General features: G+C 35.0%; 1 protein-coding gene across 1 annotated transcript; it reads left to right on the plus strand.

The window, feature by feature from the left end:
- Window positions 1–338: 338 nt before the first annotated feature.
- LOC108676227 (suppressor of lurcher protein 1-like) lies at window positions 339–6,074 on the plus strand (the record flags this gene model as incomplete). The annotated part of the gene is made up of 6 exons (XM_018164278.2): window positions 339–431; window positions 1,584–1,734; window positions 2,839–2,994; window positions 4,054–4,234; window positions 4,744–4,838; window positions 5,892–6,074. Coding segments are annotated over 6 exons (845 nt in total), but the record flags the coding sequence as incomplete, so codon positions are not given.
- Window positions 6,075–11,385: the final 5,311 nt, after the last annotated feature.

Consider the following 11,385-nt stretch of genomic DNA (forward strand, 5'->3'; position numbering starts at 1 on the left):
TATTCATGTCAGTTTAGTAGGTTGGAGGTTTTCGTCTGACGCTACAGTTAAAAAAAATATAACTCAGTAGGTACTCACTGCAGTGAGTGACAGAGAGCGCATTTTCTCAGAATCGACGAAAACATGAAGTCACGGACAGACGGACGGACGAACATGACGAGCACAATAGGGCATTTTGTCCATATATGAGAAAGTGTGCTAAAAATGCGGTTAATCCTGTTAAAGTTAGCAAAACTCCTTGCAACTTGGAAGCTACACTAATGCACAATCGTATTTTCCAGTTTATATTAATTGAATGGTTAATGTGTTTTACTGAAACCTGTGCAATTTCACCGTAGATGCGTTGATCCACGGCCTCACACCGTACAGCGAAGAAGTCGTCGTTACTGGCGTGGTTTCCACTCCAGGATACCCCACACCGATGCAACAAGGTTAGTTGTTCGCCTCAATTTTTAATGTAGAAAACATGTATAATAGAATGTCGTTCTGGAAATCCCCTACACATTAGATCATTTTTATTTGTCGCAATTTTTATGGATCAAAATTTTCTAGAAATAAAGATATATTATCTTGAAAAATTATCTACGTATGAAAAAAATCCAATTAATAAATTCTCTAATGTTACTGATGTAAAATCACTCGTTTGTCGAAACCGTATTTACGATGCTGAGCGAGTCCATTTCCGATGAAAAGCAAACAAACGCGCTGCTTTACGGCTAAAAGTGAAAAAATAAATTGTGACATTTTTGTCTCGGGTGTTCTCTGTTTCTGTAGCACATGCCTGCAACTGTACAGTTCACAAATTTCGTGTGTTCGTGTTCTTAATTATTTCTCAATATGAGAATTAACTAAGAATATTTCATGTGTTCATATTTCTTAGTTAATTATGAATATGACGGTCATTCACAAGACCATACATACTCATTAGTGTTCACTGATTCTCGTTACCCTCCGAGTTGCGTTTGCTACAATTAAAAGTAAAATTTTCAATGTCGAATTACCAAATTTTCGTCGGGTTCTTGGTTGTTTGCAGTTGCGACAAGTAGAATATGAAGCTGGGACCGTGATATTAAAAATATTTAAAATTTCGTAACTCAGTCAGCCAATCACTGACGTCTACCGAGCTTAACCCACCAATTCTCTATGTACATGTAGCGGCCGCTACATGTACATGGGCCGCTACACCCAATTATGCTGTCCTACGTGGACTTAGGCCGCCACGTGTAGTTCACCGCTACGTGTACTTAGGCCGCCACGTATAGGTCACCACTACGTGTACTTAGGCCGCCACGTATAGGTCTCCGCTACGTGTACTTAGGCCGCCACGTATGGGTCTCCGCTACGTGTACTTAGGCCGCCACGTATAGGTCACCGCTACGTGGACTTAGGCCGCCACGTGTAGTTCACCGATACGTGTACTTAGGCCGCTACGTGTACTTAGGCCGCCACGTGTACTTGCCGCTACGTGTACTTAGGCCGCCACGTATATTTCACCAGTACGTGTACTTAGGCCGCTACGTGTAGGTACTGGAACGAGTTTAGACTATACAACCCCTGGTCCCCAAGCTGTGCATCGCCCGCAGGCACGCGGTTCATTAAGCTGCTCCGCGCCCCTGAGTGTCACCGGGTGAGGCTTGTGGTCGAGAAGCTGGACGTATACCAGCGCATCGACGGCCGCTGTCTCGTAGACGCGCTCGCCATTCGCACGTCCGGGCGTTTGGATCAGGGCGAGATGTGAGACATTTTTATGCCATGTGCTTGTTGTTTATTTATTTATATATAATGAATTAATGAGTAATTTGTTCTGTATATTTTATACATGTGAGTCACTTTTTGCCATGGGATTGTTGTCTATTTATTTATTTATATGTAGTGAATTATTGAGTAATTTATTCTATACATTATTTTATACATGTGCCTAACTTTTTACGATGGGATGGTTTTCTATTTGTTCATTCATATATAATAAATTAATGAGTAATTTGTTTTATATATTATTTTATACATATATGATTCACTTTTTATGATGGGATTGTTGTCTATTTATTCATTCATATATAATGACTTAATTAGTAATTTATTCTATAGATTATTTTATAAATTTAGTCGCTTTTTATGCTGTAATTGTTGTCTATTTATCCATTCATATATAATGAATTAATAAATAGCTTATTCTATAAATTATTTTACACATGTGAGTCACTTTTTATGGTGTGATTGCTGTATATTAATTGAATCCCATAAAATGAATCATGAGGAATATATTCAATCACTCATAGTTATTAATTCTAGAAAGTATTTATTAAATTATTTATTAATTATTTATTCGATAGACGTGAGTAATTTTTTACGATGTGCTCCTTTTCAATTTATATAATCCCATGCAATTGATTATGAGATATTTACTCTACAAGTTACTCATGAAGGAATTTGTATTATACTTATAATCAATTACTCATTATGTAATTTATTAAATTACCCATTGTAATTTATTCTATAAATTCCTCTCTTAGTTATATAAATGTCATTGGTAATTTAAAATTTACGGCCTTGTTACGTCGGTGACACCAAACCTATTTTTATCGATTCGTTCAATTTTCATTGTCTTGTTACAAATGTAACGATGAAATCAATAATGAATTCATCTCGCAAAGATTTCTTTTGATCGCGTAGATAATTTTCCAAACGTAAATTTGTCTTACAATTTCAAGGCAAATTCGTTATTACCCGATTTTGTCGATTATTACGACAATGATCACAATCAATTGTACCTAATCCACAATCAACAATTATTTTATTTGCTTACTGTATAAAATGACATATTTAATATGTTCCCAGTTTTTGCGGCCAAGAAATAAGTTCGGGGAGAGAATTTCTCAGCGACAACACGACTCTGATTCTGGATTACGTCGGCTACGATTACGCCAGCAGCGGCATCGTTAACAAACGCCCGGGCTTTATTGCTACCGTAGCGCATGTCAGAGATCCTGCGTGGTAAGTAGGTAGTCTATGCAACATTGGCTGATCAAATGCCTTTAGGCTGGTCTGTACGTAAATGCGTATCTATCATATAACGTCAGCTGATAAAATTGTTTCTTCTGATGATCTATAGGTACGTAAATGCGTATATATCATATAACATCATCTGTAAAAATTGTATCTTCTGCTGGTCTATACGTAAATGCATATCTATAATAAAACATCAGCTGATAAATTTATTTCTTCTGTTGATCTATGCGTAAATGTGTATCTATTATATAACATCAGCTGATGAAATTGTATTTTCGGCTGATCTATACGCAAATGCGTAGCTATCAAATAACATCAGCTGATAAAATTGTTTCTTGTGCTGATCAATACGCAAATGCGTAACTACCTGATAGCATCTCATTTTATAGAAATTACCTACGTGTTTTCTGATTTATACGTACGTTATTACGTATTTATGTGATATCATCAGCTATGAAGAATCAGCCTTCTGATCCGTACGTAAATACGAAACTATCTGATGAAATCAGCGTCTAAATATGTATATTGTTGAAAACATCAGGAGTCTAATATATTTATTTCTCTGTAATCTACGGCGCACATGCTATTGTATGGATCCTAAATTCAAAGCAGGTTACTCAATGCTCGATAAAGATACAATGATTTGGATACTAATTTTTGTAGGTAACGTAGTGGAGTTAAAATGAAGTTTTAATTCAAATTCTTTTGCGTCAAAATAGAAGAATACATTGTATTTTTTGAACAATTTTGATGAAAAAATTCGGCTGCGAAATAGGTAGATGGCAGGCCGCCTGCAGGCGAGATAAACTGCAGGTATATCTCAAACACTTGAGTATCTATTTCGTCCATAGTTGTTGATGTTGTATGTTGTTCTTACGCAAGGTAATCATAAATTGGTCTCAGATTTTTCATTAGGTCATGTTGGGCTGTGGCCGATCCTAAATTACCAGACCACTTTGCCGATTTTTACCAGAATTTTCCCAACTAATTTCGGGTTTCGAACCCTCCACTCACTGCTTTTACCATTCATCAATATTTTTGCAGCGGCGTGCAAGAGAACATTAGCGTGGTGAGCTCGTCACCAAAACAAAACTTTAGCGCCGACATCATGGCTGGGAATTGTAGTGTCGAGCTAACGAATTCAGCGAATATTTTCAATGTTCGCTCCCCCGGCTACCCTGCACCATACCAGGGACCAGTGGCCTGCTCTCTTAAACTGCACACCGTGAGTTACGTACGCTGTGTTCAATTAACATGAAATAAACCCGTTCAATGATAGAAATGTTAACCTGCCAGTATATAAAAGCTACGGTTATTTTCTAGATTACATGATATTATTACCATTGTTAGCACCAATTAATTCCCCTCTAATACAACCATCATAAATAAAAAGCATTATTTTCTAGGTTGCTGATTTTCTAGGTTGCTGATACTCTTTTATTCCAGTAGAAAACAATACCTACATCAATGGGTGGACTCGCATTAATATGAAAAATTACGTAAATTTTGTAATTGTGATGAGTATATTTTTGGCTGTAATTATATATCTGCCGATTATTTAAATCATGAACTTTTCTGGACATGCCACTTTAACCCAAACAATAAATTTTGCCAAGTATTAATCTCCGTTATTCACATCAATTACTTAATCTTTAGGAAATTTTATTAATCTATTATGGAATCAATTATAATTTCTTCAATAAATTTACATTTGTTTGTTCTGTTATCCCGCAGATGGAACCAAGCTATTTGAAAGTGAAAGCCACTGAAGCCAATTTCAGTAAACGTGACAGGCTGATCTTCACTCTGCCCGGGGGTTCCAATTACAGGTACAGGTTAACTAATCGTTATATCTTTCGTGATAGAAATGTAGTATGAAGTGAAAATGTTAGTTAATGAAGTGAAAATGTTATTATACCAGTCATAATTGTAATAAAAAATATTTTCTTAATCAACAGTTGAAAGTAAAGAACAATTTCAGTATTCTGGGAATAGTATTAAGATTTTTGTGGTCAGTAAATAGTTAGTGTGACTTGATAAAATTATGAATGTAGAGTATTTTGTTAGCTTCGAGCCTTCATTTGATGCCATCATTCGCTCTTAACTATCATCAACCTCGTCCGCTGATATTCGTATCAGTTTGTGCAAACATTTCAGCGTATCTTCGTAGGTTATATACATAAAGCTACTTATTCATTGTCAAAATTGTGAATAATGTAATATAAAATACCGATTTATAAAATGCTTGACGTTCTTTCCATCGTAACTGTGTTATTATATACACTAAGCATACCTGGTGAAATGTTTTCCTGCTTCAATGCAGCATTAGCTCAATTAAATTTTCATACAGCTCACGTTTAAATCGAAGTTGTGTAGAAACTTCTCAACAAACTTTTTTTCTATCTTAATCATGTGTACCGGCTTCCGGTAAGAAGCTCTTATGAAACTTAGATTTTCTTACCAATATACCTTATTTCGTTAAGAACATCTCAGGAAACTTAGATTTTCTTACTAAAATTCCTTCTTTCGTTTAGAACATCTGGGAAAACTTATATTTTCTTACCAATATTCCTTCTTTCGTTAAGAACATCTCAGGAAACTTAAATTTTCTTACCAATATACCAACTTTCGTTGAGAACATCTTTGGGAACTTAGTTTTTCTTACCAATATTCCTTCTTTCGTTAGGAACATCTCAGGGAACTTAGATTTTCTTACCATTATTCTTTCTTTCGTTGAGAACATCTCAGGAAACTTGGATTTTCTTACCAATGTTCCTTCTTTCGTTAAGAACATCTGAGGGAACTTAGTTTTTCTTACTAATGTACGTTGTCACGGTAAGATCGGTTTTTCTTTTGCCCTAAAGCGTACGTTCTCCCGACAGAATATCAAGCGCCGATAAAAACGTCGTTCGATCGCTAATTTCAGCGAACTCGGACGTGTCATTCCGGACAATGTCCAAGTCGTCCGGGGTGTTCTCCGTAGAAGTGGAAGCCATTGCTTCTAATTGCCACAAAGTAAGGCTCTTTCACATAAGAGACATTGATTATTGAATCGAGAAATTTCTTCCCTAATTGATAAGTTTTTAGCAATTATGATTAATTCACTAACAACAATAATTCGTGTCGAATTTGTTGTTGTGCAGCGGTGCAGGTAACCTTGTTTATTTCTTTAAAATCAGATATGATTGTTACAAAAATAAATTATGATCTCATATGTTTATATGAGATAAAATGTGATCACACTCTGACATAACCGTCCAGGGACCATACCATCACTGACGGCTTTTCAAAATAACTCCATCAATCACTGACGAGAAATCGACCGCTACGTGAACTTAGGCCGCTAGGTGCACTTGTGCCGCTACTTGTACTACGGCCGCTACATGTACTACGGCCGCTACATGTACTACGGCTGCTACATGAACTGTCGCTACATGTACTACGGCCGCTACATGTACTACGGCCGCTACATGAACTGTCGCTACATGTACTACGGCCGCTACATGTACNAAAGAATAGTCCACAAAAATTCATATCTTTATAGAAAACGTTTTCTATAAAGATATGAATTTTTGTGGACTATTCTTTGCTTTTAAATTTTTAGACTTCTTCATGTTACATTGCATTTTTATGATAAAAAAAACATTAAATGTGACTACCTACACTTCTAGAATAGTGACGACAAATTTTTTTTCTGAAATATATGTATGGTAGGTAGTTGTTTCCGCGTAATCTTCCTACTGAATAGTAAAATGGAAATAATTATTTTCATAAACCATAAACCAGCTTTTGATTGACTTCGCAATGAGTTTTGGTTGAAATAATATAATTCTATAATAAGGACCCGTAGGGAAAGTAAAGCTGTGAAAAATCACTTACATCCGTTAATGCTATCCTCTATGATTCCTTATTTGGGATTTTTTTTTTTCGGATACGATTTCCATGTTCATTTCGACATGAAGCATTGGTCCAAGTCGTGTGAAAATAGTTAATGTATTGATATGAATGTAAACTGTAATGTTAAGACTGTCCTGTGCTGCAAAACTTCTGTCTATATTCCCATGTATAGGCCCCAGCTGGTAAAAAAATTAAGTTAAACATGACGAAAAGTTTCACGGTGGGCTTGAACCGCAACTGCCGGCATGACAAACTCCTAGTCAACGTTGCAGGAGACATCAGGTATATTGTCTATAATATTCATGGTGTATCTCGCAACACATTAGTTGTGACACTGCCTTGTATCGATATCATTATAATCAATATTATGCACCCTGGTGTCGCTCGTAACGTATTTGTTATGACATTGCATTATATAACCGTAAAATGTCCTTATTTTAAATTTTCACACTTCTGTATCTTTTTCACCTTTAATGATTATTTATTTGTACGAATAATAGATTTGGATAGTTTAATAGCATTTTTAAACATTGCAGGTATAGAGCGGCGTCGACAGTGCGCTATTGCTCTTCCAACGGCCCTACGAGCCTCGTATCCACGGGCACTCAACTGAACGTCCTCTTTGACGGGCAGAGGGGCGGAACGGCCGGTTTCATAGCCCAATATTCTATAGTTTAATTTATTGCCCAAAAGTTTAGAATACCACTAAAAACAATAGCGCCTTTTTTCCATAAATGAGAAAAGGCGCTAAAAATAATCTTTCTTCCAGACAAAACTGGAAAATGTTTTTTTTTTTTTTTTTTGTTTGCCTCGAAATGTGAATTTGTGTCCACTTACGGTATTGTCTGGAATTAAGTTTTTTAGATTTTGTGAAGGAATTAGCTTCTTAAAATTGAAAAAGCTGCTGATTTCATGATATGGTATAATGCTTTACCTGAAAATACGTTTTCTCAATTTGTTTGTTTTTAAATTATATTGTTGTTATCCGTTACCTTCTTAATCCTATATTCCAATACATAATTTAGATAATAATATTTATTTACAGTATTATTTGTAATTTTCGAATTTACACTCTATTTATATCATTATTCTATGTCTTTATTAATTGAATTAGAACGAGTTATTGGCTTCAATGGAGTTACCATATGTATTCCAATTTATTTCAATGTTCTTGTAGTTATATCAAATTCTAACAATTATAAATAATTTGAATCTGATCACTAATAAGTTCATAATTTTCCTCAAATACATCACCGGAAATTTATTGCATGCTAACTATTCACTGTTGGCATCTCTGTCAAATATTTAATAAACCGATGATTTTCGTCTTTTTCCCCCGAGTACAACGTTCGCTTTTTTGTTATCCTTCAGTAACGTTGACTTCAGTGTTGACATTCGAAAAAGTTCAGAAAGACTAATGATGGGAAGTATAATGTATAAGCTAATTAATTTGCATTTATTAACGAGTTGAATTTGCAATTATTTGAACGTTCAAAATCTGCGACTTTTCTCGAGCTTTCTAACATAATAATTATTAAAAACTACTTTACCTGTGGTTGGTGAATTAATTTCCAATATAAACAGTTTAAATGTTTCCAATTAAATAAAAATTTATCAATTTATTAATTGTGTTTTATTTGCGATTTTTCAACCTGTAAATAAGATGAAAACTTCAAGTAAATCTTTGTTGTCGTCGCATCTGCTCCTCATGCGTACACTATATATAGAGGATGGTGTGACTCGTTCCGACTAACATATTCATCGTTACTTTTCTGTCACTGAAGTGACGGGTAAAAAAGTCAAATACCTACAGAAATCTATTTGATACCGATTTAATTTGAAAACTATTTAATGCGGCACTGAAGAAGAGTAACAACTCTTCTTCTAAAAACTAGTAGAATAGCGCGTTTTAATTAATTGCCATTTTTGCTCCTACGACATGCATTCTTCCTATCTCCGAGAACTGTCCAGCAACTGAATTACGGTTTGAAGTATAAAAAAAAAGTAAACAAAATTTACTATACATTATGAAAGAATTACTTCAGCAATACTTTTCTACGCGAAATTGAGACGCTGGGTAGGATGGCCCAGTGGTTAAAGTTGAAAAAGAGGGCCGGGCGGGCAAAGCAGAATTGTAGCAGTGTGTTGCGAGTTCGAGACTGCAAAATGCTGTGAATGTTTTGCGATGTTAAGGATCTGCGACAGGCCTACGGCCTACTAAAAGCTGAAACAGCTATTACTATTATTATTACTATCATTACGCTTAATCCTCATTGTGTAAAGAGTGTGCAATTTTAAACAATTACCAACTAGTATTTTTGTTGTCCAAAGAAAGTAGAACTTCATATCATCTGATGCTTCTATTGCGAACAATATTCAAATAATTATTCTCTGTGACCTCATAACAACTACTTTCTTGTAAGAATAAATCTATTACACGGCACGTACGCGAAATTTGTATTCCCGTTTCTACACAATGAAATTAAACCTTTACTATATCATAGCAAATTTGCGTGTTTACTCCACATTAATACTTCCAATTAATACTTCTATCATCCTTCTAATTCGAACAGAAGACAAAATTATCCAATGTCAGCTCACGCCATTTTTGGTTACTTGTTCGAATTTTGACATGCTGGAATACTGAAACCATTATCAGTAATGATATGCTGAAATACTAAAGCCACCTATCAGTTATGACATGCTGGAATATCGAAGTCACTTATCAGTTATGACATGCTGAAATACTTAAGCCACTTATCAGTCATGACATGCTGGAATATCGAAGTCACTTATCAGTTATGACATGCTGAAATACTTAAGCCACCTATCAATAATTATGACATGCTGGAATACTAAAGCCACTTATCAATAATGACATGCTGCAATACTAAAGCCACTTATCAATAATGACAAGCTGGAATACTAAAGCCACTTATCAGTAATTACAAGCTGGAATGCTAAAGCCACTTATCAGTTATGTCATGCTGGAGAACTGGATCACCCTATCAGCCATTACATCAACATGTTCTTTCAACAGTTTACCACACGAGATAGCAACCATGGATACGCGCGCATTTAGACTGTCCAAGGCAGGAGCCACCAGCAGCGCCTCAGTCTTGTCGAGCCTTGCGCGCTCTCAGGTCAGTTCTTAGTTTGTTCCACGTATTAAATATTGGCTTATTCTATGGAACTGAGCAACAATAACGTTCACCAAGGCTTTTTAAGTTCATGTGAACTGAAAAAAAGTCATGTGAATTGGAAACAATTCAGCAACCAAATGCTATATAATATTTGTTAAATATCTCTTGCTCCTCAACTTAATTTCTCTTGATTGTTGTTATAAACATTGATAATTTGATTGATTAATTTGATTTTCTAGAATGTTCTCTAGAATTTAGGAACCATGTTAAAAACATGCGTAAAATTCATGAGTTATTTTCTTCTATTCAAGTTTTGATGATTGAGGTTTAATGTTATAAAGAAAGTTATATTCTGAACTTTTTTCAGAAATAAAAAGTTACATTCTGAACTTTTTTCGTCATCGAAATAAGAGAATTCCCATCTAATACTTTTTATTAAGTTTCAATTATTACAGAAAGACGCGGATTATAAGTCGTTGCCTAACACAATTCGTTGAGAACATTAATATCGCATAAAATATATTTCGATAAAACGAAATGAAAGAAATTTTTATAGAATGACAACATTTTTTCGTCGGTCATAGAGCAACTGTTTTACTTACCTACGCGAACTACGATGCAAGAAAAGGGAGAATACATTTCGTCAATGAGCTGAAAAACATCAATTTATTCAATGCCAATACAGGCTTCCAGTAGCATTTTAGCAACTGAGTAAACAAAGTTCGTCGATACCGTGTTTGCATGTCGGCGAGGTCAAGCGATGTTATCACGCTGCCCTCGAATACAAGAGTGAATATACACGAGGGTAGAGCCAGACTTCAACAACTAACTCAACGCTATAGTGCCTAACTTAAGTCGCTTTCAAGTAGAGCTGTCATTCTCTTCCAGTATTAAGATTGCTGAAAAAATTTGTCGAAATATATTATTTTCTTTATATTAATAAAATATTATTTTCCAAAGTACTCTGATATTCACACATTTTACTTAGATTACATGTTTTGCGACTGTAGGTTCTCTGCTTTGAATTCTCCAAAAAATTGTTGTTTTGCTATATTAATTTGAAAGAAGCTTAACAAATGAATTGCATCGGATTTGCTCATCAGTTCGAGTCATCATTTTTCGTAGTTGTGTTATCTATGTATATTTTTCCGAATTAGTGAGTATTTATATGAAAATAGCATAAATTTAATTCATGCATTCTATCGTAGACATACGTACATGTCTCAACATGCAAAGGCCATTAATTTTTTTACCTAAGATATCAATACGAACGATGAGATGCCTAGCAGAAATCTTTCTTCCTCGAAATATTGTTTAAATGATTTTCAATCTTGTA

This window comes from Hyalella azteca, unplaced genomic scaffold (genome assembly GCF_000764305.2).
Source record: "Hyalella azteca isolate HAZT.00-mixed unplaced genomic scaffold, Hazt_2.0.2 contig13560, whole genome shotgun sequence".
NCBI classification, from domain to species: Eukaryota; Metazoa; Arthropoda; class Malacostraca; order Amphipoda; family Hyalellidae; genus Hyalella; species Hyalella azteca.